This window comes from Eulemur rufifrons, chromosome 3 (assembly GCF_041146395.1).
Source record: "Eulemur rufifrons isolate Redbay chromosome 3, OSU_ERuf_1, whole genome shotgun sequence".
In the NCBI taxonomy this organism is placed as follows: Eukaryota; Metazoa; Chordata; class Mammalia; order Primates; family Lemuridae; genus Eulemur; species Eulemur rufifrons.
Genome location: NC_090985.1, coordinates 87,305,213 through 87,331,366, shown reverse-complemented (window position 1 = coordinate 87,331,366; position 26,154 = coordinate 87,305,213). Strand labels below are relative to the sequence as shown.

Genomic DNA, 26,154 nt, shown 5'->3' with positions numbered 1-26,154 from the left:
CATTCTTTCCTTATTCAAAATGGAGTTCATTTAATAAGTAGATTCAGTTAGAGATACTTTCACAGAAAGAAGACCAAAACATCCCTGATCTGGAAAAACAAGTTTAAAGTACTGTCTATATCCCTTATGAATCAACAGGTAGAGATTTTTAAACACCTGATAATATACTTTCTGATGTACATTTTCTTAGAATTGCAAACACAGTTCTGCATCTGTTACATGTGCAAACAGAGACAGCCAGGCTTTGCTCTAGGTAAGAGATTGTATTAACATACATTTTGTCTTTCATCCATTCAAATTCAACTTAATTTCAATGAACAGAGGAAGAAGATGGGTTGAAATATACATTTCAGAATACAGATTTGCAGAATAGGATAAAATAGTGCAATACCAATCTCAGGATAAACACTCTTTGTCTTGAAGGATTAAGCATGAAAGCTGCTTCTCAAGGAAACTGGCACTAAAGATTTGATGAATACACTATTTAAGCAAATGCCCAGTTGATCAGGGTATGATGCAGTTAAAATATGCATCCAAACCCAAATGAAGCCAACAAATAAAGAAAACCTTATGGACTCTTAACAAAAAAAGGAAACATTTTTGGTTCAAAGGGGCTCAAAGACACTTAGCATATACAGGCTTAAATACCATTGATCAAAATTGTAGAACAATGTAACTCATTAAAGGTAAATTCTTATTTATAAATTCTCTGTGAATCTGACAAAGTCTGAAAATTAGAGATTAACTACTGCTACCATTATTTCTTCTTCTACCACACATTGGAATCAACTTTTCTGCAAGATTGAAAAAAAAAAAAAAATAGATGGTACTTGACCAGGCCAGGATTCAAAAACTAACGGTAACATATTATCAACAACAGAGCACACAATTGGCTGTGTTGGCTCAGACAGCAACACAACTGAATCACATTGACTTTATTGTTCTAGAATAGATATTTTTCCCCAACCTTGCCCAAATCAGCAAAATATTATATTGTTACATTCTATTCTCAAGATATTTTTGCCAAGAATACATATCTCTATGAATGTGTTTACGTTCACGGAAATGTTTCAGCATCCCACTGTCTAACCATTTTATGAAATTTAAGATACAATTTCGTTCAGATCATCTTCAAATTTACATAAATCTTTTGACACTCTAAAAAATAAGTGGGATGGTTACCTTGATGACATCAACATTAGCAAAATCTCATTTCCCCTCATTTCTCGCCTCTTCAGAAATCAAACACATTTAGTAAGAGAATTTCCATGTTTGAAACATTAAGACTTTCATGGAATTAAAATGACAAAGAACTTCCAATGAACCACATATATGGAAGAAACTCATCTCAGCAGATCTAATAACTAATTTATAGAAATTCAGAGCCAGCCTGGGCAGCAGTATATTAAAAGCTATTGCCAATCACACACTTGCTATCATGCACTGAGTAACAAGATATAATCTTTGAATTATATACGTACAAGATTTTTAATGACTAATCAAGTTACGTGGCCCAGCCAACAAATATTACATATTCACAATAAACATTCTGCCTTTATTAGCCTCTAATTAAATCAAGAGTGATCCATTGGCTCAGTTGTGCTAGTCATCTCAGCATCTTGACTATCCATCTCTTCAGGCTCCTCCACAGAATTTCCCTTTTGTGCTTTTGACCTTGTGGCAAATGCTGCTCCCAGTGCATCTGCCACACAGCCATCAGTTGTTTCTGTATTCAAATTTTCAGTGCCACCAGTTAAAGAAAAAGATTCAGGCAAGCCAGTCTGAAGATTCCCAGACTTTGCAGAAGAACTCACAGCTTCTCCTTTCCTTTGAGGAAGATCAGATGGAGACTGCTCTGTATTTTGATCCCGCAAGTGCTTGTCCATTGACGCCTGAATAGAAGAAACCATTTCCTGCAATTTTTTTCGCTGGGCCTCAACCAAATCAGGATCAAGCTGCCTGCTGTCTCTCATTGTTACTACTCCAGGAGCCATTCGAATAAGCTCACTGTTACTGGAAGCAGCTGTGAATACAGGAGGCTCTGTTTTAGTGGAACTATTACTAAAGTCTGTCCCTGTATTATGCTTTCTTAAAACTGGAGTTTCCCTAGCTCTTGGATCAAGGTGTGGGTTACCAGATGCAGTTCCTAGAGAATGCCCTTTTCCCTGAAAGGCAGTTACATTATGAAGCTGCTCAGATTTCTTTTTCACTACTCCACCACTACCTAGTTTTAATAGCCCATGTGAAGGACTTGATTCCCTACTTCTTGTGGTAGCCTCTGCTCGAACCTGACTTACGGCCTCTTTAACTAAATCTTCAACATCAGGACCAATAGGGAAATGTCCTGCAGCATCCACACACAACTCCAGTCTATCTTCAGAAGCATTATAGACAAAGGTTTTGCCCGGTAGATGTGGAAAAGTACAATGCTTGCCATCAGCCATACCTAAAGAAGGGGAAAAGATATTTAACATATTAAAATCTTAAGGTATTAGCAAAAGTGTAGTAAAGACAATTATATTTGAAATAGTGAATTTTCATAACAATTTATAGAAAACCGTTTCAAAACAAAAGGTATTAGCGAAGAATTAATTCTATTACAAAAAAGAACCACCACCATAGACCTTAAAGCAGTTCTCCCAGGAGATGTTTTTTTAAAAAAATCATTATCCTATTAGCAAAGTTAAGAATAAAGCTTGAAACAAATAACTGAGCTATAAGAAAAACACAATGTAAACCAGTAAGAAAATACACTTTTATTCACTAAAATTCATATTATAAACTTTGCCAAAATAACTGTAACTATAAAGGCAAAGAGAGGTATATCTATTAAATAACTTGTTGTACAGGGTGTTGAACTAAAGATCAAAAGTAATTTTATCAAAATATAGAATACCACAATAAAAGGTATTTTCACCATGTGCCACAAGTATATGTCTTTCAAAAATACAAAAAATACGAGCTTTCAAAATAAGATATTCCATACTTAAAGTAGTAGTTGTGGGGCACATTTAGGAAAACTAAGATTAATGCACTGTGACTTCAGTGTGAACTAACACTTGGTCATAGGAAATTAAAAAGACCTTATTCAATTAAATTCCTTTGAAATAACTCATTCCTTTCTGGTAGGCCAGAACTATCAGAGTTAGCTGGGTTACAGATTCTCCTCACATGGCTCACTGCTATTTACTTCTCTTCTCATGGTCCATTAATGTAGCAGTTGAGGATAAGAACCTTAAAGCAAGCTTCCCTTATTTTCTAGTCAAGGAGTTGGTCTCACTACAGGATATTCCAAAATTTTATATTGCTTTTAGCCTGAGTATTTAAAAAAAAAAAAATTATGTGTGTTTTAAGCAATTCCCTAGCCTTACACTTTAAATTTGCCACTCTAAGTACACTCTACGTATGTAACAGAATTTTCAAATGATATGAAATCACATACTTTCTATGTTTAAAAAAAGATGAAGTAAAGAACTTTTATTTGGTACATAGGGGTATGTTTATGGCAAAATATAAAGGCAAAAGCAAAGTAGTTAAAAATGAATGAAAGGGTTAGGGCTGTAGATATTCCGAGAGGGAGATGAAGAATAAACTCCAGAATGCTTTGTAGGCATTTAGGCAGTTTCCAGTTTGGTAGGATATTAAAAATAGTTCCTTTCTCCCCCCCAAAAAGCTACAGTGGTTCTAATGTACTGCTTTGAGAATATTCCCAATAACCAGAAAAAAGAACTCAACTGCAAATGAATAAATCATCACCGATTAATTTCAAATAAACATTAATTTCAATGGTAGGTAAAGTATCTATTAATAAAAATCCAAGTAAAATTTCCTCTTGACACATTTTCAGCAGAGATAATTGACTAAAATAGACATGCCAACATTAAAGTCAGAGATATTGTCTAAATACTACTACTTTTCTGGACACATCCTGGAATCAGTTTATTGTCTACAAATTCCCTTCCTCAGAGATCTGTAAACTATGCCTCAGGAAACAAAGGCAGCAAGAAGAGAATTTTGTAAGACCAGAATTCCCCAGGGCAAAGCTTTTAAACATCCATAGCAATAGATAACTTCTGTTGGGCCTCACCATGTGCCGGAACTAAGAGAGACTCTGAGGATTAAAAAATAAAATATGATAATTCTTAGAGAACAGATACAAACACATCATGAAAATCTAATTAGGTAGGTATAATGTTGGGTATATTACTACTCATTTCACTTGATTATTTAAGGGTTGTATGAAAAAATATTCAAAGCACATACATACTACAGTGCCCAATATAAATAGGGCAGTCAACAAGTTTTAACTATTCAATTATATCAAAAAGGATTTGCAATTGTTTCCAGACTGCTACTGTTGTACTTTCTCTTGGTTATCCTTGGAAAGAGTCATAAACAGTCCCACGTGTTCATCACAGGATTATTTACAGTGAAACACTGGAGGCTGGGCGTGGTGGCTCATGCCTGTAATCCTAGCACTCTGGGAGGCTGAGGCAGGAGGATCGCTTGAGGTCATGAGTTCGAGACCAACCCGAGCAAGAGTGAGACCCTGTCTCTACTAAAAATTGAAAGAAATGATCTGGACAGCTAAAAATATATACAGAACAAAATTAGCCGGGCATGGTGGCACATGCCTGTAGTCCCAGCTACTCAGGAGGCTGAGGCAGAAGGATTGCTTGAGCCGAGGAGTTGGAGGTTGCTGTGAGCTAGGCCGACGCCACGGCACTCTAGCCTGGGCAACAGAGCGAGACTCTGTCTCAAAAAAAAAAAAAACACAACACTAGAAACAATATAAACATAAACTTTCAACAAGAAAGAAATGATTAAGTAAATTATGGCCTATATATTTGATGGAAATAATATGTAGCTATTAAAATTTATATAAATAAGAAAGCTATGAAGCCTATTACAATCTTGCCTAAAACATGTATGTATAGGACAAATATTTTAAAATTATAGGTGTTTCCCATTTCTAGACTTTTATACTGTTATGAAAAAACTGTAAGTTATATATTTTAAAATCTATGCAAATACTTTAAACACAATGCAAACACTATTGTGATAACCTTTAAGCATAATTGTTTACGTTTTATATAACTCTGGATTTTAAGAATCAAGGCACATTAAAATTTACACATCACATATCAACAATTCCATTACTCATATATGCCAAAGACATGTATACTAGTATTTATAGCTACATTGTTCCTTATGTCAAAAAACTGGAAACTCCCCAAAAGCTCACCAGCAGAACAATGGACGAATTGTGTTTAAATGATACAATAGAATACTACGCAGCAGTGAAAATGAATGAACCATAGTTGTACTCATCAACACGGATGAATCTGAAAAAGTGTTCCATAGAAGAAGCAAGTTACAGAAGAATATATACAGCATAATTCCATTTATGTTCAAACACAAGCAAAGCTGAATATTATAGAGTTAAAGGATAAATATCCTTTAACTCCTTTAACAAGTGTTAAAACTAAATTTGTCATTTATCTCTGCATTTACCACTGTACAAAGACCTGCAAGAAAACTTACATTTTAAGCTAATTAATTTTAAAATATCTTTCTACATATAAAGAGCAAGAATAGTAATAGTCCAGTTTAGTTATATTGGGCAATATTTCTATTCAAATGCAGATATAACCATCTGTCTGTTAGGGTATATTTGAACAAAGTAAGAGAGGTTCCTTTCCTATTTTGGGAGGATGAGGGATATGCTTGGGGGTGAGGAAGGCTTGATATGCCTTGATTCTTTGACCACAGAATGATAATTTGCCATATGAATATGTTGTAAAAGTAGAAAAATTTACCACAAATATTAGAAATTTTTATTTTGGAAGGTAAAATAATTTTCTGATGACCTATTTCAAATGGCTGTGTTATAGTAAAAAGAACTCTAATTCTGCAAAAAGCTAGAAATCTAATAACAACAATAAACATTTGCCAAGTATTTACTTGGTACCAGGACCTTTGCTAACTGCTGTATATGCATGATTTCCTTTGTTCTCACAACAACCCTGACATTATCATACCCACTTTACAAACAAAGAAAGTGACATTTAGAAGTCACACAGAGTGTAAGTGATAGATCCAGAATGGATCTCAGATGTTCTGCCTCCAGAGGTCTAAACTACCTTTTTGTAAGGATAAATACCACATGTAACATTTTAAAAAATATAATAATTCTATTGAGATAGAAGTCACATATAATTCACCCATTTTAAGTATACAACTGAATGGTTTTTAGTATATTCAAAGAGTTGTGCAATCACTTTTAGAACATTTTCATCACCTCAAAAAGAAACCTTACCAGTCATTCCCCATTTCTTCCTCCCTATCTCATTCCCAGCTCTAGGAAACCACTGATTCACCCTCTCTCTAGATGTGCCTATTCAGGACATTTCATTACGTGATCTTTTGTGACTGTCTTCTTTCACATAGCATGTTTTCAAGGTTCATCCATCACGTAACAGGCACCAGTCCTTCGATCCTTTTTATTGCCAAATAATATTCCACTGTATGGATATACCATATTTTATTTATCCAATCATTAGCTTACAGACATTTGGGTTGCTTCCATTTTTTACTATTATGAATAATGCTACTATGAACATTTGTGTAAAATTTTTGTGTGGATGTATGTTTTCATTTATCTTGGGCATACAACTAAGAGTAGAATTGCTGGGTCATATAGTTAACTCTATGTTTAATCTTTTGAGGAACTGCCAGACTTGTTTTCCCAAGTGGCTGTCCATTTTACATTACCAGCAGTGTATGAGGGTTTCAATTTCTCTACATTCTCGCCAATAGTTCTTATTATCTTTTTGATTACAGCCATGCTCTTGGATATAAAGTACTATCTCACTGTGGTTTTGATTTGCATTTGCTTGATGACTAATGATGTTGAGCATCTTTTCAAGTGCTTATTGACCATTCATATCTCAGGTCCCCAACCCCGGGCCATGGACCAGTACTGGTCCGTGGCCTGTTAGGAACCAGGCCACACAGCAGGTAAGTGACAGGGGAGTGAGCAAAGCCTCATCTATATTTAAAGTGACTCCCCACCGCTCGCCATCCTCTCTCCATCACCACCAGTCTGTGGAAAAATTGTCTTCCATGAAACCAGTCCCTGGTGCCAAAAAGGTTGGGGACCGCTGGTTTATATATTTTCTTTGGAGAAATGTCTATTCAAATCCTTTGCCCATTTTTAATTGGGTTGTCTTTTTGTTGAGTTGTAAGAGTTTTTTTTATAGTCTAGATACAAATCCATTATCAGATATATGGTTTGCAAAAATTTTCTCCCATTCTATGGGTTATCTTTTTACTTTCTTAATGGTATCCTTTGCAGCACAAAAGTTTGCTTTTCATTTATCTAATTTTTTCTTTTGTTGTTTGTGCTTTGGTGTCATATTTAAGAAGGTTTTACCTAAGTCAAGTTCAAGAAATTTTATGCCTATGTTTTCTTCAAAGAGTTTTCTAGTCTTTGATCAATTTTCAATTGATTTTCTATATGGTATGAGGCAGAGGTGAAACTTCATTCTTTTGCATGTGGATATTCAGTTGCCCCAGCACCATTTGTTGAAAAGACTATTCTTTCCCTGTTGAACTGTCTTAGCACCACAGCTAACACTTTAAAAATAATTTCAAACTAGAAACATAAAATTATTTAGAAAATGAAGATAGCCATCCCCATATCACCCCAACCCCAAATTCTTCCAGCACATAAAAAACAACTGAGGGAAGTTATTTTCAGTTGCATGGAAGACAGCATATACTTACCCAAATTATTGGGATCCCCATAATCAATCCTAATTAAATACTAACTTTTAAAAACCACTAATTACTATCTGTATCTTTCAGAAAGTAAAATGAAATAAAAGTTAAGAAGGGATGCAAAAAAAGGGGAAGGGATGCTTACAGAGAAATTCATACCCTTAAATGCTTATATTAAAAAACTAAAATTTATAATCAATAATCTAATCTATTTAAGAAACTAGAAGGAAAAGAGCAAATTAAACCCAAAGCAAGTATAAGGAATGAAAAAATAAAGATAAAAGCAGAAATCAATAAAACTGAAATCACAAAAACAACAAAGAAAAAATCCAAAAGTTGTTTCTTTGAAAAGATTGATAAAATTGATAAACCATTAGCCAGACTGCTCAGCAGCAACAACAACAAAAACAAAACAAAAGGAAGCACAAATTGTCAATATCAGAAATGAAAGAGCTATAGATTCTACAGATACTAAAAGGAAAATACGGGAATATCATAAGCAACTTTATGCTAATGAATTTGATAACTTGGATGAAATGGACAGATTTCTTGAAAGACAAAACTAACAAAGCTTACTCAAGAAGAAACAGGTAACGTTAAGAGTATTCTGTTAAAGAAATTAAATTTGTAGTTAAAAACTGCCCAAAGAAAACTCCAAGCAAAGATGGTTTCACTGGTGAATTCTACCAAACAGTTAAGAAAGAGATAATATCAAAACTATTATAAAATCTACCAGAAAATAGAAAAGAAGGGAATACTTCCCAATTCTATTTTATGAAGCCAGTATTAAACTGACTAAACAGTCATTACAAGAAAACTACGGACCATTATCCTGCAAGAATACAGTCACAAAAACTCAATAAAATATTAGCAAATTAAACCCAGGATGCAAAGTTGGTTCAACATTCAAAAATCAATGTAATTTACCCTCTCAACAGACTAAGAGAAAAACCATTTGATCATCTCAATAGATGTAGAAAAAGTACATGTGACAAATTCAACACCTACTCAAACTGTAAGCTCTCAGCAAACCTAAGAACAGAAGGGAATGTCCTCAACCTACAAAGAGTACCTCTGAAAAACCTACAGGTTGAATACTTCCCTGCAAGATAAGGAACAAGGCAATAATGCTAGCTCTTACCACCTCTATTCAACATTGAACTGAAGGTCCTAGCCATTCCAACAAAGCAAGAAAAAGAATTAAAGGCATAAATACTGAAAAAGAGGAAATAAAACTCCTATTTCCAAAAGACATGATGACCTACATATACAATCACAAAGAATCTGCTGGAAAGCTACTAAAACTAATGTTAGTTTAGCAAGGTCACGGAGTACAAGCTCAATATATAAAAATTAATTTTATTTCTATGCACTAGCAATGAATAGTAGGAAATTGGAATTTTATAAAAGCATATTTTACAATAGCATCCAAAAAACATGAAATGTTTAGAAATAAATCTAACAAAGTATGTGCAAGATCTGTATGCTATAAATTACAAAATTTTGATGAAAGAAATTAAAGACAAATCAATGAAGAAAACTAACATTTTCCTGAATCAAAAGCCTCAATTTTGTCAAGATATATACAATCTGATCTATACAGACGCTACTGAATGAATGATGGGACTACATCCCAATAAATTCATCATAAGCTGAAAATGCATTTAATGGCCTAATAAACCCATTCTAAAAGACTAAACCCATTCTAAAACCCATTCTAAAGTTGAAAAATCCAAATCAAACTATCATATGTCAGGGACCATCCCAACAGACATTTCTATAGAAAATTCACAAGCTGATTCTAAAATTTATATGGATAAACAAAGGACTCAGAATATCTGAAACAATTTTGAGAAAGAATAAAGATGGAGGATTCACACTGACTTCAAGAATTACTACAAAGATACAATAATCAAGATGTGGTACTGGCTAAAGGAGAGACATATAGATCAACAAAACAAAAGAGATTCTAGAATTAGACCCACACATACATGGTCAATTGATATTTTAAAAAATAACTTTACTGAGCTGTATTTTGTATATTGTGTAATTCATCCTTTCCAAATGTACAATTTTCTTCCTGGTGGTCTAGTGGTTAGGATTCGGCAGTCTCAAGTGTACAATTTTTGATCAACTGATTTTTGACAAAATTACCAAAGTAATTCAATGGATAAAGTATAGCCTTTTCAACAAATGGTGCCTGGAACAACTGGACATCTATACATTTAAAAAAATGAACCTTGACTCATACCTTGCAGGATATTAAAAATTCAACTCGAAATGGATCATAAATACACACACACACACACACACACACACACATATATATATATATATAAAACCTAAAACTATAAAACTCCTAGAAGAAAACAGAGTACATTTTTTTGTGACCCTGGATTAGGCAAAGGTTTCTTAGATAAGACACAAAATGCATGAACCATAAAAGAAAAAATTGTTAAACCATACTTGAGGAGTAAAACATGTACGTCCACACAAAGATCTGTAAACAAATGTTTATAGTGGCTTTATTCACAGTTGCCAAAAACTGAAAACAGCCCAAATATCCTTTAACTAACTATGGATTTTTAAAAATGTGCTACATCCATGTAATGGAATACTACTCAGCAATAAAAAGGGCTAAATTATTTTATTAATACATGCAACAAGGCAACAATGTTAAAACATAATTAGGCTGCTTGAAATTCTATGCTGAAAAAGAAAGAAAAAAACATAATCAGGCACATTTTTTTCTATAAAGGGCAACATTTGTTGATCATATGGTTTCTTTCAGAACTAACCATTCAACACTGCCACTATAGTACAAAAGTAGCTGTAGACAGTATGTAAACATGTATGGCTGTGTTACAATAAAAGCTTACATACAACAACAGGCAGCAAACCCAATATGGCCCACAGGTCATAGTTTGGCAATTCCTGTGCTAAATCAAAGAAGCCAGACACAAAAGGTCACACTGTATGATTCCATTTAGGTAGTAATATGAAAAAGACAAACATAAGGACAGAAATTAAATCAGTGGTTGCCAGGGCCTGCAAGTAAAGGAGGGGTTGACTACAAAGGGGCACAAGGCAACTTTTTGGAGTGATGGAAACATATCTTGATGGCGGTGGTGGTTACATGACTGTATATGTTTGTCAAAATTCATATATCTGTATACCTAAAAAGGGTGAATTTATTATCCCTCAATAATCCTGTCTTTAAAAATGAAAGGCATTTTTTGTTCTCTGCTTCAAATAAACCAAGAGAAGAAAACAATTTTTGAGACTGAAGGAAATTTAAACACTGACTGGATATTTGGTGATATCAAAAAATTATTACTCATATTATTTAGGTACAATAATGATAATGTGGCTATTAAAAAAAAAAAGAGGTGGGGCACAGTGACTCACACCTATAATCCCAACACTTTGGGAGGCTGAAGCAGGAGGATCACTTGAGGCTAAGAGCTTGAGACCAGGCTGGGCAACATAGCAAGATCTTGTCTCTAAAATACTTTTTTTTTTTTTTTTTGAGACAGAGTCTTACTCTGTTGCCCAGGCTAGAGTGAGTGCCGTGGCGTCAGCCTAGCTCACAGCAACCTCAAACTCCTGAGCTCAAGGGATCCTCCTGTCTCAGCCTCCCGAGTAGCTGGGACTACAGGCATGCACCACCATGCCCGGCTAATTTTTTCTATATATATTTTTAGCTGTCCATATAATTTCTTTCTATTTTTAGTAGAGATGGGGTCTCGCTCTTGCTCAGGCTGGTCTCGAACTCCTGAGCTCAAATGATCCGCCCACCTCGGCCTCCCAGAGTGCTAGGATTACAGGCGTGAGCCACCGCGCCCGGCCTCTAAAATACTTTTTAAAAAAATTAGCTGGGTATGGTGGTGCAGGCCTATAGTCCCACCTACTCAGGAGGCTGAGGCAGGAGGATCACTTGAGCCCAGGAGTTCAAGACTGAAGTGGGCTATGATCATGCCACTGTACTCCAGCCTGGGCAACAGAGCTGTCTCAAAAAAAAAAAAAAAAAAAAAAAAAAAAAAGACAGAAAGAAAGAAAAAAGAAAAAAAGCTTACCTTTAGAATACATACTGAAGTTCAAAAGAGAAGGAAAGGAAAAAAAGGAAATACATAGTGACATAATTATGGATAATGAAATTATATCTCAGATCTCCTTTAAAATTGTCCAGTTGAGGCCAGCTGCAGTGGCTCACACCTGTAATCCTAGCACTCTGGGAGGCTGAGGCAGGAGGATTGCTTGAGCTCAGGAGTTCAAGATCAGCCTGAGCAATAGCGAGACCCTGTTTCTACCAGAAATAGAAAAAATGAGCTGGGCTTAGTAAGTAGCATGTGCCTGTAGTCAGTCCCAGCTACTCAGGAGGCCTGAGGCAGGAGGATTGCTTGAGCCCAGGAGTTTGAGGTTGCAGTGAACTATGATGATGCCACTGCACTCTACCCAGGGCAACAGACTAAGACTCTGTCTCAAAAAAACAAAAAAATTGTCCAGTTGAGAAGAGGGTAGAGATGTACTGATAATTTGTTGAAGCTGGATGGTGGGTAAATGGGGTTCATTATGTTATTCTTGCTACTTTTGTGTATGTTTGAGTATTTCTACAACAAAGTTAGAGTGTATTTTTTTTTTTAAAGAAGGAAAAAAGTATATGAGGAAGAGATGAAAACCACAAAATAGAGATTATGAACTTAGTGTCTATGGAGGCCAGGTAGCTGAAATAGTGAAATAATCCACAGTGATAAGTCTGGGGCCAAAAGCATTCACGTCACGTCTCTGAAAAAATGTGTGCAGTCCAAACACACAGCCTGGCAACCTCTCTCTTAAGACTGTACAACTCTGAAGATACAGATACACACTTGCACACAAGTGTTTCTGTCTTTACAAACAATGCAGGCACAATGTGAAAGAAACTAAATGTAAAATGAGCTGTTTCCTAAAACCTAGAAGTCAATGAGCTATATGCTAATTATAGCCAAAAGACAACAACAAAAATATTATATGATCTGGTTCTGGGATAGTAACTAGTATTAAATCCAAATCTGCTTCTAATTTCACAATTTATCTTTAGTTGTTAAGAATCATACACGTAACTTAAATAAGAAAAGAGGAGCAAGAAAGTGATAGGAGATTTTTAGTACTATAGCAGAAAACACAGCTGACCATGTCAGGATAATAATCTATTTTAACTAGGCAAACTGCTAAAGAAGAATATAATCCTAAATTTAACTTCGGAAATACTTTTAGTAGAATATTATCCAAACTTTCTTAATTTTACAATAGCTTGGGTAGAGATATTATTTAAGAATAAAATCAGAAATTAACTATACCCATGGTTTTCTTCATAATATTGTAGAATACACCACCCTGCTGAAACATGTGAGGAAGTCCCTTTGCATAAGACCATACATCTTCTCCTGTAAGACAAAAACAGATACAGTATTAGCAACAAACAAGAGTCACATTCATGGTTGCTTTAATAAGGATTAGTCTAGAGCAGAGACTGCAAGGCAGAGATAGTTCCTAAATGACTGAAACACAGAGATGATAGGGAGTGACAGAACTGGGCACACTAGAAAATGCACGGCCTATGTAAAGGTGGCAGCCACTATGCCAAGAGCTGTCATGGAAGAGTGTGGACCTGCTGTTTCAAGACTACATAGCTTTTCAAGAGAAGCCAGAAATTCAAATTTTTAATATGAATTCTCTCAATTTTTAAATGTAGGAACTAATTAAAAAATGAATTTAAAACTGTCTGAGTCAATACTGGGCAAACTAAACAAAATATATCTGAAGGCTCAATCTAGCTCAAAAGAAACTAGTTTCCAAACATTGGACTAGAACAGAAAAGGTTATAGAAAGATATTTATTTTTTAAATTGTATATTTTACATTTACATTAAAACTAAGTAAAAATAAATGGAAGGAGCTAGGGAGAAAAATAAATAGGCAGACTGCATATAAATAATTAATGTTGTATTTTGTTGTTCTAAAGTTGACTTTTTTAAAATAGAAATTTAGGGGGAAATGACTGGTTGAAGAGATTCAGAATAACCTTTATAAGACCACAAACTATCCACAAGCAAGTCACCATTTCACAAAACCATTTTTTCAAAAACATCTTTTGACAATGCCTATTTCAATAAAAAATTTCAAATAAAAAATTAAGAATGATAATCATTGTTGAAGAAGTCAATAACAAATGGATGAAACATAAACACTACTTTTGGTTTGTGGAACATGTTTTTATTTGCTTCTTTATATTTTATTTTCTAACCCATGAATGTGTATGTACTATTTTTATAATCAGGAAGTTTTTTCATTAAAAAAACAAAAAAAAAAAAGGTTAACTTTTGTCTTTCCTACTAGAAGATTATACTGTTAGACCTGAGCTCTGAATGGCGGTGATTGATAATGCTAATTAATTATTATGTATCTACATTCTCTCTGAGTTCTAATCTCATCTCACATTCAGAAACAGGAACATGAATTTGTGTAAGAGTTGGCTAAAGTTATCCTTAGTATACCAGTTTAAAGTATACACATATAAAAAGCCTCGGCACTTAAAGTTTCAGTTAACCAGAACATATGCTTACACATAAACATTTTACTTACTAATGATGCAATACTACTAGAATGGCTATATTTAAGGATGGACACACACAAGTTTAATTTAAAATTTTGAATATTAGTGAGTTCCCAAATACATAAATCTTTTTTAAATTTTTTTTCTTTTTGACATGCACACGCACATGCATGCACACACAGACACCAAATACAGAAATCTTATCTCTTAATAGAAGATCTGATTGCTGAAATGATCATTAAACTTCATTTGGATAAATTATTTCTATGGTGATAATCGTTCATTTAGTTATTGTCAGTGTTATCCTAAATGTACTTAGTATTTTTAAAAATATTTTAGGATAGCATTTATTTGGAAAGACATATCAAAAAATTACATAGTAGCACTTAATTTTTTTGGTAAGAATCTAAACTGACCTAGTCCAAAGAGCTCAACCAACTGTTCACAGTCAGTTACAGATGGATAGAACTCCTGTTCTACTCTGCACCCTTCCCTCTCACTACTGCATTTGACTAGGCTTAAAAAAAAAAAAAATCTGATCAGGTGCCAAAATAGTGAACTCCTCAGAATTGACCACCTGAACAAGAATAACAAAATCACATTTCTTAGTACTTTACATACCTGACTATTCCTGTTTAAGCATACAGATTGCTTACTCTACTGCAGTGTTTAACCTTGTTTTCATTATCTCCCCATTAGGAGCCATTTTAGACATTATTTTCCTAATCCTCCCCAACCCCCCATGACATCTGAATAACACAGACATACTATATATATGTTTATGTACTACACATAGTATCTTAGTTTTATACATTAACTAGAGTTAGATTTTTTTCACCCTCCTTCCCCCAAGAACTGATTTTCACCCACTTCAGAGCAATATGGCCCCAATGTTCTACTGCTTTAGAGGAAAGATAAACATCATCTAAGCCTCTACAATCTACCAAGATCTGAGTGGGCCCTTTACACAGTTTCATTTACTCATGACAACTAAGCTCTACAGATAAAGGAAGTAAGCTCAGAGAGCTTAAATAACTCTCAAGATCACACAGCTAGTAAGTAGCAGAGCCAGGATTTGAATTCTGTGTATTATTCCAAAGCTTATACCAATTCCATTGATATTAAACCTCTATTAAAGGTCAAATTCTGTTACAACAAATTTGACAGAACTATCCAGTCTTTTCTTATAGAAATTCATAATATCAACAAATGGTTGGAGGAAAAAAACAGGTGAATTATTTCCCTTGGTATACAAATATCCCCAATGTTTGTTGGTAACAGAAATAAAGCAAAGAATGAGATCAGGAAGCAGGGGTTGTGACACTTTGCACAAGTCCCCCACCAGTCTCATACGGCCCTCCCCAGCAGTTCTCTCCATCTCTCCTACTACTGCCCTGGATCAGGCCTGTCTCCTGCCTGGACTACTGCCACTGCCTCACAACTGGTGTCCTCACCAAATCCTTCCTCCATATAGCCTTTAGAATTAAACCTATAATGGTTCCCCAAAACCATATGGCAAAGGCCAAGTTTCTTTTTCATGGGATATAAGGCACTCTATGAGTTGGTCCTTGGCTGCCTCTCTTACCTCACATACCTTGCCTTTATTTTTACAGAGCAACACCACCAAACTGCTCCCATTTCCTAAAGGACAATACTTGCTATATATTCTTTAAAACTCAGTTTAGGTGTTACTTCCTCCAGGATTCTTCAGAGTGGTGGTTAGGTAGGTACCTTCCTTGATGCTCCTATGTATATGATGAATACCACAGCCCTTATCATACTGCATGTTAATTTAGTTTACTTTTCTGTTTCTCCTTCTAAACTAGAAGCTTTTCAGATTTAAGGAAAGGTCAGTGGCCTATCTGAATTTCTACTCCCAGGGCTTGGCACAGTGCTAAACAGACAGTAGTACTCTTAGTATTAGCTGAATGAATGTATAGAACGAATATTATAAATAAGGTTTTTCCTTTTAAACAATATCCAAAAGTAGTCCAGAAAAAACTTAATAGAAGCAGCATGATGATAACTGTTCTTCAATGTTGTATCTATAAAATATAACTAACGGTACAATCTGTTTTCTCTTCAAGAATCTAATAAAGCAAAATCATAGCAAAAACAAAAGGAAAGAATTAGTTTTCTACCATTTCATTAGAAAGCAAACTCTTGTAAAGCCTATAGCTAATAGTATGTTAATTCATATTTTTGTTAGTCTCCAATTAACTTGACTTATAATTCAACTGTTTCTTCATAGCACAACAGTAAAATACTTCTATTCAATGTACTGTGTATATAAATGTAGAAAAAAGTCTAAACTACCACAGATAACCTCTGTTCACAACCTTTTCTCCACAAATCCTTCCTCCTCATAGCCTTACATTCTTCTACCTCAACAGTGGTATATATGGCAGTGGTATTATAGACGGTTTTTCTTTTATCTAATTTTTTTCTATTTGATATGAAGTAATTTTTAATTTTTAAAATGTACATTAAAATGAATCACTTCTAAAAATACATTTTTCTAACTTTTTCTAGTAATAAAATCATTGGGTTAAACACGAGTTTAAAAAAGTCATTACTCTCATTTTCTAACTTTAAATATTTAAAAAGGCAAGTTGGGCCAGGAACAGTGGCTCACGGCTGTACTCCTAGCAGTTTGGGAGGCTGAGGCCAGAGGATCACTTGAAGCCAGGAGTTCGAGACCAGCCTGAGCAACATAGGGAGACCCCCGTCTCTACAAAAAATAGAAAAAATTAAGCAGGTGTGGTGGTGCGTTCCTGTAGTCCCAGCTATTTGAGAGGCTGAGGCCAGGAAGATTGCTTGAGCCCATAACTTTCAGGAGGTTGCAGAGAGCTATGAGGATGCCACTGCACTCGAGCCCAGGCAATAGGCGAAACCCTGTCTCAACAACAAAAAAGCTGGGCGTGGTGGCATGCGCCTATAGCCCCAGTTATTCAGGAGACTTAGGCCAGAGGATCCCCTGAGCCAAGTTGCAGCCTCCAGTGAGTTGTGAGAGTACCACTGCATTCCAGCCTGGGTGACAGAGACCCTGTCTCAAAAAATAAATAAACATAAATAAAAAGGCAATTTGTAAGTTTCTACTTTGCAATTTATGAAGCGAGGGAATAAACTTAAAACTCCAACATCTATCGGAAATATATTTTTAAAGCCCCAAAAGAAATGCCTAAAACTATTAATAACTCTGAACTCAAGTGCCCATGACAATAAAATCAATTTTAAAGTATTTAAGATTAATCTAAATTTAAAATTTCAATAAACAATTCCAAACTCTTAAATAATTTAAATAGTTCCAAATTTAAAGTAGGAACACAGGACTGTTTCTGCTAGAGAGACTTCCAAAGGTATTCATTTGCTGAAAGAATTGTTGCCATCTCTCTACCGTTTCTGTGGATCCTCCCATCTAAAAGTTTGTCTACCCTATTGATAGTTAAAATGGTTTCTAAGAAAGGCATACCTGTTTCTCACTTTATACTTAGTCCCCTTAAGTGTATCCAGCCATGCAACTTTTAGTGTCACCATCAATATTAAAGAATATTTTTATCATACATATACATGCATACAAACCCAACTACGTATACATATACATACATACACACACACACACACACACACACACAGTCGGAAAGGTTACAACCCAATTTACTACTAACAACTATCTCTGGGAATTGCAAATGTTAAGGAGAACTACCATATTTTACTTTATGCTTATTGGAATTCCTTGAATTTTTAAAAATACCTTGTAATTGAAAAAATATTAAGAAAAATAAAAGGTATCAAAGTATTATAGTTGTGTATAGAAAAAAATAGAATCAATATTTAACTTAAGCTTCAAAGTATGACTATAAAAAAATCACCTTTTACAACATACACATTTATCTTAAGATACATCTACATGCATTATTTTTTAATTCAACTTTATAACTGTTCCCCCATTACAAATATGCTACACATAAATCAATAGAAGGGCTATCAGAAGGCATATAAAGAATATGCATAAGTACTATCTAGATTTGAAACTGTCCACTCAACACTTGAAGAAAAAAAAATCAAGATGCAATAATAATGTTCAAATTCAATGTCATGTTAAAAAAAAAATGTCTGAATCCCAAGTGTTATTGTGGAAAATCCTACGGCATTTACAATAACAAGAAGTATTATGAAAATATTATGTATTTAAAAAATACATACTAAAAAGTCATACAGTTCTTTCAGGAAAACATATCAAAATCAAACAGGTTTCTCAACTCCTGAGAAAGGTTGGTAACCTAATTTCATTTAAGGAACTCCAAACTGTCAAATTCTGTTCTTCACCTAAATGTCTTTGCCTCTAGGAAAACAAAGAAAAACAAGAAACTTAACAAAATACAATACTAAGAAAAAAGAAATCAGCCTAGTATTTACGGTGGATAATGTACAACCTAACTACCACAAAAGAAAATGCAACAATAACTGGTCTACAAGAAATTTTAATGACATACTTTGCAAAGCCAGAGTTAGAGTCTTTCAAGTATTATATAAATAATGAAGATGATTGTCTGCAAAAAAATATGTTCAATTACCTCTAGTGGTCTGCATAAAAGAGACTAAAATGTGAAATATTACAGGTAGGATATTGTTATTCCATCTTATACCATCATAAGACCCCAAGTGACTAGGTTCTATGAATGGTTTGTACTAAGCAAAATATTAATGTACCTACTTATTGTTTTGTTGATATAAATAATAGACAAATTCCACTTAATGACTACTCTGCTTAAAAACAAAAGAAAGGAAAAACACATGTCCCTGGCTATCATGCAGCCAGCCTATTTAGTGAATATATACAATCCCCTATTTATGTATTTGATTCTTAATCAAATGAGTTTTCGAAAATACTACATTGGTCATATTTGGGGGTTTTATAATTTTTATGTACGTAGAAAAGAAAGCTGGAGATGCGTTGATGAAAGCCATAAAAGTATGGAACTCCCTCAGTTGAAATCCAGCAGGTAAGTTTATGGAGGGCAAGGACTGAATCTCTGCCATCTGTGTACCCTCAGCATAGTCTCAAGCTGATAGATACACTGATTTTGCTGAAATAATCTGCATGCATTCATTCAACAAGCATTTACTTGGTACCTACTATGTGCCAGGCCCTGTACTAGGTGATAAGGTGTTCATTATTGAATAAAATGGGCTAGTCTCTGCCTTTGTGGACTTTCTAATATAGTGGGGGAGGCAAACAAATAATTAAACCAACAAATAAGATCATTAAAAGTTATGATAGGTGCTGTGAGGGAAACAAACACAGTACAATGAGGGAGACCTACTTAGAATGGTTAGCAAAGGTCTCTCAAACCCTTAGAAGGTAGTATTTAAGCCTAAATTTAAATGAGAAAGAGCCAGCTATTTGAACAGCATAATGCTTGATGAGCTATTTTCTAAACTAACATAGCAGCACCTTAGCTTACATTTGGTAATTCACAAAGTAAACTTCTACACTTTGAAATCTAAACAAGCCCTGTCATTTTCCAGCCCTCTCAAATCTTTTTTTTTTTTTTTTTGATACAGAGTCTCACTCTGTTGCCCAGGCTAGAGTGAGTGCCGTGGCGTCAGCCTAGCTCACAGCAACCTCAAACTCCTGAGCTCAAGCGATCCTCCTGTCTCAGCCTCCCGAGTAGCTGGGACCACAGGCATGCACCACCATGCCTGGCTAATTTTTTTTCTATATATATTTTTAGCTGTCCATATAATTTCTTTCTATTTTTAGTAGAGATGGGGTCTCGCTCTTGCTCAGGCTGGTCTCGAACTCCTGAGCTCAAACGATCCGCCCACCTCGGCCTCCCAGAGTGCTAGGATTACAGGCGTGAGCCACCGCGCCCGGCCTCAAATCTAAACATCAGTAGTTCCCCAGCACTCTTTACATATGGTTGTGTATATAACTATCCCCTAACTGACATTTTTATAAACACATTACTTTTTATTTGAATATTTTCTATATTATTCAAATACAATTATAACAGAATTAGAGGGAGAAAACTAATAAAATACAGATCAGGCACTGTCTTAGTACTTCAATTTAAAGCAGAAAGTCTCTCAAGAGTTGCTATTGTAAAATTAGCAAAACACTCTTTTACACTCAAATTTTGTGTTGGCAGTGGCAGTTGAAGATTTAAAGAAATTTGTGTGTTTGTAGGGGCAGCAATGTAAATGTTGGATGCGATGCCAAGAGGGAAGAGACCAGAATAGAAAGATATTATCTTGATGAATGTACTGCAGTCCATAGTCTAGTTCTCAGATATTCATGTCCAAGAACCTCAAACCAAATTCAAAAAGTATCTAATTATAAACCAGAATTATATTTTACTAATTTTCATGATGAAATATATTATCATGTCATTCAAAGTTTTAAGATTACTGACCATAATCCTACCCATGTCAATTTATTAATCTACAATGGAGAACACAGCCTTGCAAGTGAACATAATCCTTATCTGCACTCTCACCTATACATCAACACTTATCATCAGGAAGCCAAATGAGCAATAAGAATAGATGCGTGGTGAACATGGAATCAGGTAAAGGGATAGAGATATTTAAGCCAGGCCATGGTCAGGACTGATCAAATATTTCCGCCCCTCAACAGAGATTACCTTTCTAGCTACCAGAATTTTCATGAATCCCAGATGATGTATCTTTTCCCTTTGTACAGCAGTGTATAAACATTGTCAAATTCTGCTTTTCAGACTTTTTCAATGTTCAATGCTGACTGACTATCCATTCCATTTCTGCAGATACAGCCTTTCTTTAGATACGTTAATGTCATCTATTTAATTCAATCAAAAAACATTTCAAAGTGCCTGCTACCTGCTGGGCACTATACCAGGTGCTGAGCATACAAGGTTAGAGAAGATATAAGCCACATCCTCAAGAGTTCATCTTCTATTGAGGAAGACCTTCTCTTTCCTATTTTTGATCTGGGAGATTGCTGATCTTTTAAAGTGCTTTCTGCATGTATCTAATTTTATCCATCCTGTGAGAATATTATTTAATTTTTGGAGTTCTAGGAATACTTTACTGTTACCCTTACATACCAACCACAAAGGGTATTTTGCACTGAGGAGGCAACTGAAGTACTGGGGAGTTAAGTAGTTTCCCTGAAATCACTAGGTTATTATAATAAGCAGTATAGCCAAGATTCGAATTGTAGGTCTTTCTGACTCCAAAGATCACACAATCTTTCCTCTATCCCATTCATTCTCTAAGAAACCAAAAACTCTGAGATAGATAGAAATATATACAGTGCCTACAGTTCCTGACATATCCCCCAATTACTATGCCTGCCCAACTAAAATCAGCAATATCAAGCTAGAAATTTGTGCAGGCTTTTTAGATCTCCTGTTAACTGGTAGGCCTCCAAATAAACCAGGAATAAATAATATTCATTTTGGTAGGTCAGGGTCCAATTCACTGCTATTTAGTACTCTCAAAAAATCCAGATCAATATTCCAGTTGAAAGCACTAATCTCAGTAAAAATAAGGTCCTTCCAATATCTAACATATTTAAATTTTAATTCATACTTTAAGACTCAGTAAAGCACGTTAACAGTGATTTAAGATCAAAGATTAAGCAAATAAAGATACCATAAAAAGTGCACCATTGGACTGCATCCCAAATCATCTAAAGCTTTAAATTACATATTTAGTTTCTATTTTCCTTTAATTTGTGAATCATTAAAAAGAAATACTTAACTCCATTACCATCTACCTCTATTTCTTATGTTTCTCATGAGCTATATAATAGTTCATTACAATCAATGGCAAAGATCCACTGAGCAGTGAAATTACTTAAATACAAAACCTAGCGAACAAATAAAAATGTGATGAACTGGGAAAGGGAGAACATGAAATGGAAGAGAGTGCAGTGAGATTATAAACACCAGAAACTGCAATTCATCAAACAGGAAGTCCTGAAATCACATGACATGCAAGAAAATTAAATTTAAAAATAAATGAAAAAGGGGCGAGGTGGCAGGCTCAATAGAGCCTAGAAAATAATAAAAATAAAAAGGCTTTAAATAGATACAGTACAGTTAAAAAGACAATTGCAAGAATAAGATATATTTAAATAATCTGGTGACAGTTGAGGGACTACTTTCACTTTCAGGTTAAGTTTTCCTGATAGTTACTCAATAACCATATTAACATCTATTAATTGCCAAAACAGTAAAAAAAAAAAAAAAAAAACTCTAAAATTATATAATCAAATATTTTCAACAACCACAGACTTTTCCCCCCAAAGAAAAAAAATACACAGAAAAACTCAGTGTACTATATTCACAATTAAGATATACCGAGTTAAATTGATCTTACCCATTAATGTTGCTAAAAGACACAAGGAGTACATTTCTTTGTCAGCTTGCTCCTGAAGTTCCTTAGATGACAATTTACCAGTAACAGCAATATCTTCTTGTTTCACAGTGTGAGCTGAGTGTGCTGCAGCAGACTGACCACCTTCAGCTTTACTTTTTAAAATCTCTATTGTAATTCTGTCACCATGCTGTAAAGGAACTGGCTCCTTTTCCATTCCTGCCTGTGGTGGTATTAACTCTTTAGGAGGAAAACCATATCGAATACACTGTAAATATGGAGGAATGTTGAATTCTCTGGCTATACTTTCCTGAAGTTCAAAAAAGGTTGTTGAAGACTTAAGAGTAACCATGGACTGTCGTCCATCATTAGTTGTTATTCGGATCTTCTTCTCCTTAGAAGTTGTAGGTGAATAGGGAGCCTTGGTAGGAGTAGCAGGTGCAGAGGATGGACCATCACGAATGGTACTGGGAGAAACAGTCCTGGGCTGCCCTTTTTGTTCTTGTTTTAACTTCTCTGTTTTCCGTTTCTGCATTACAGAAGCCTGTTCCGTAATACTCTGTTGAATAGTTCTTTCAGTTTTACTCATGTTTAACTCCTCCTTGTGCAAAGTTTTTGTTTTCTGTCCAGTAAGAATAATTTTAGTTGGGAGCTGAGACTCTGATTCTTGTCCTTGCACATCTCCAACTCTTTGGGCATGAGCACCATCTATATTTACAGGAGTATAATCATCAGGATTCTTTTTGGCAGTCTGATGCAATATAGTGTGGACAACTTTCTGAACTAGGATCTCACTCCCAAATTCACCTGGAAAGTGCTTGGTAACAAGTTTCATTGCAACATCATAAACATTACTATTCAAAGATGAATCGCTTTCATACTGGAACCAATATACTGTTTCTCTTACCACTCTTCCACCCCATTCCAAAGTAATAGGGAAAGCTTCTGGTAGATTGTCATACTCTTTACCATCCCAAAAGTGTTTGAATCCACAACCACATTTGCCACCAGTGGACTTAGAATTAGTTCTGTCTCCATCCAAATACACAATAGACCCATCTCCTCTGACCCTTCGCACAGATGTGCCATGGCACCAATTACAAGCTGTTAGGTTACTCAATCCATAGTCTGGTACCAGAACATCTTTCATTGAATCATATGAGCAAACCAAATTGTTCAAGGGAAAGCTATAATTTTTGTCAGGCCTCAGCTGTCCATGAGTACTTTTTGCCAGGTTATACAGTTTCCCTCCTGGAGCCAACCACTCTGGAGGAACATGAAGTTCAGAAAGGGCACCACAGAGCAAACATTTGTGAAGGCGATTATCCATTACTGCTTTTTTAGCAGCTGCTGTGACTTCTTCAGGCTGAACTCCTATCACCCCAGTCCTTCTGTAGAAATATTGATGGACATCAGCAACCAAACTAGGATGGATACCATGTTTGTCCATAAAGACTTCTTCCATAGCAGCAACAAGCCTAAGCAAGTATTTGTCTTGCAAACTTCTGTCTCCTCCAATAACACAACCACCATCCTCCTCAAGTTTGATGTACTTTTTGATAAGGTCCTGAGGCACACCCCATGCTTTAGGAAGCAAATTCATAGGCAGTTTGGGCAAGGCAGCCCCTTTTATGCCTACCAAGGGTATATAATGGTTTCTACCAGAGCTACTCCATGCAATACAGATTGGTTTATTCAAATGACCATCTCTCCCAGTGCACTTCTCTGCAGGGATGAGCCCAGGCAGAAAGGTGGCTGAATAATCACCAGAGCTTCTCATGCCACTGAGGGAATCTAATAGAATAATAGGACGATGTAACACATTGGCAAGGCCAAATATGTGGATATTCCTCAGGCCCAAGGGAACACCCTCAGGTGGTACAAACAGAGGGTCACATTCATTGATAATGTCCTCCCACTCAGCAGCATCAATGAAGTCATGGAACAGGGCTTGATATCGGGCCAGGTGCTCCTGAAAGTGCTGTTTAAGATTCTCTCTCAAGGCATGCCAGAAGAGCTCCCGGCCTACTAGAGCCCGAGACACAGCATGCACCAGGCAGTGTCCATCCCCGTCCACATGCACTGGAATGAGGCATTCCTGACTTTTATTGGCCCGCTTGATGTCCTCAAGAGTGTCATGCAAATATAAGAGGCTCCCTGAGCGGTCCTTGCCATAGCCCACCGTGTTAACATGCTCTGGTTCTATGAGGAAGGCGCGGTCACCCAGTAAAGAGCAATCGAACAGTTCGCCCTGGTTCATGTCCCGGAGAAGCTTGGCCCGGCCTGTCTGTTTGTCCATTCCATAGCGAGCTAATATGGGCGACAACAATTTGCAGTGGTAGTTGGACAGGCCCATCACCTTTACCAGTTCCGTGTTCTTCTTGGGTGCCCCCGTCACCCCGAGCAGCGCGTTCCGCAGTAGGTTGTGCAGCACTACGTCCGGGTCGGTCACCTCCTCCACCCCCAGCAGCTGTTGCTGCTCGTGCCGCTGTCCGCACTCGGTACACTCGATGCTGACAGAACCAGAGGCCGGGAAGAACAAACGCGCCTGGCACTTTGGATCCGGGCAGCTCCCGGAAAGGATTCTCCGGTCTCTCCGCTTCGAGAGCCCCCCCGGAGCAGCAGCCGCCGCCGCCGCCAGGGACGGCGGAGTCTGCGGAGCTTCAGGGGGAGGAGGTGGCGGCGGCAGCGGAGGCGGCGGCGGTGGCTGAGACATAGCTCTCGGCTCTCGTGTCTCGCTCCGCGTCCCAGGCGACCCTCAAAGGCTCATAGCCCAGACCTCACCGACCCGTCTAGGCCAAGCCCAGGGCGAATCACTTTCCTTTCCCTGCCGGCTCCTCCTCCTCCTAAGCGAAGGCGGAAGCGCCGGACGTTGTTTCTCTTCTTACTTCTCCACTGCCGTAGCCGTTACCCCGAACGTAACGGCCACCACCCCACCCCGCACTCACACTCACTCACTCTCGCTCTCTCTCCCTCAGACACACAGACATACACGCCCTCACTAGGAGTGCGCAGGCGCAACTTCCGCTCTGCCCTCTGGGAATTGGAGTCCTTCAGCCTCTCTGCTCGCCTTCCAGTGCTAGGATCTTTGGTCTAGGAAGAACTCCAAATACCGTGAGGCCAAGCAGCTTAGCGCCTGCGGGGAGGAGGAAGAGGACGGCACTAGGAAGGGGGGCAGACAGGAAGATGGTGAGTCGCGCTGCCCGCCGGGAATTGTAGTTTTAACTGGATCTTTTTTGTCGTCTTCCCTACTCTGCGTCCGAAGCAAAAGAGTCTGAGAGACCACATTTCCTAGGATGCCCTGCGGTGCGTCCAGCTGCATTTCCCCTTTGGCGGAGGGGAGAATACAGGGAAGCTCGGTAAAAACAGTTAAAGGGAGTGGGTGTTAAAGCCGAGAGTTTGAAGTTCACG

The 26,154-nt window shown here is 36.5% G+C and overlaps 1 protein-coding gene across 1 annotated transcript; it reads right to left on the bottom strand.

Moving 5' to 3' along the window:
- Positions 1 to 156: 156 nt before the first annotated feature.
- VCPIP1 (valosin containing protein interacting protein 1) lies at positions 157 to 25,701 on the bottom strand. The gene is made up of 3 exons (XM_069466432.1): positions 22,747 to 25,701; positions 13,122 to 13,208; positions 157 to 2,446 (listed from the first exon to the last, which is right to left on the bottom strand). Exons 1-3 carry the CDS (start codon positions 25,457 to 25,459, stop codon positions 1,575 to 1,577), a joined length of 3,672 nt encoding a protein of 1,223 aa, XP_069322533.1. The 5' UTR covers positions 25,460 to 25,701; the 3' UTR covers positions 157 to 1,574.
- Positions 25,702 to 26,154: the final 453 nt, after the last annotated feature.

What these genes read in the sequence shown, in the direction of transcription:
- VCPIP1 (XM_069466432.1), bottom strand. Translation starts at nt 25,459, where the DNA reads ATGTCTCAGCCACCGCCGCCGCCTCCGCTGCCGCCGCCACCTCCTCCC. An exon ending in TCTTTTAGCAACATTAATGG is followed by an intron (nt 13,209 to 22,746) that starts GTAAGATCAATT and finishes TTTGTCTTACAG; the next exon opens with GAGAAGATGTATGGTCTTAT. An exon ending in TATTATGAAGAAAACCATGG is followed by an intron (nt 2,447 to 13,121) that starts GTATAGTTAATT and finishes CCCCTTCTTTAG; the next exon opens with GTATGGCTGATGGCAAGCAT.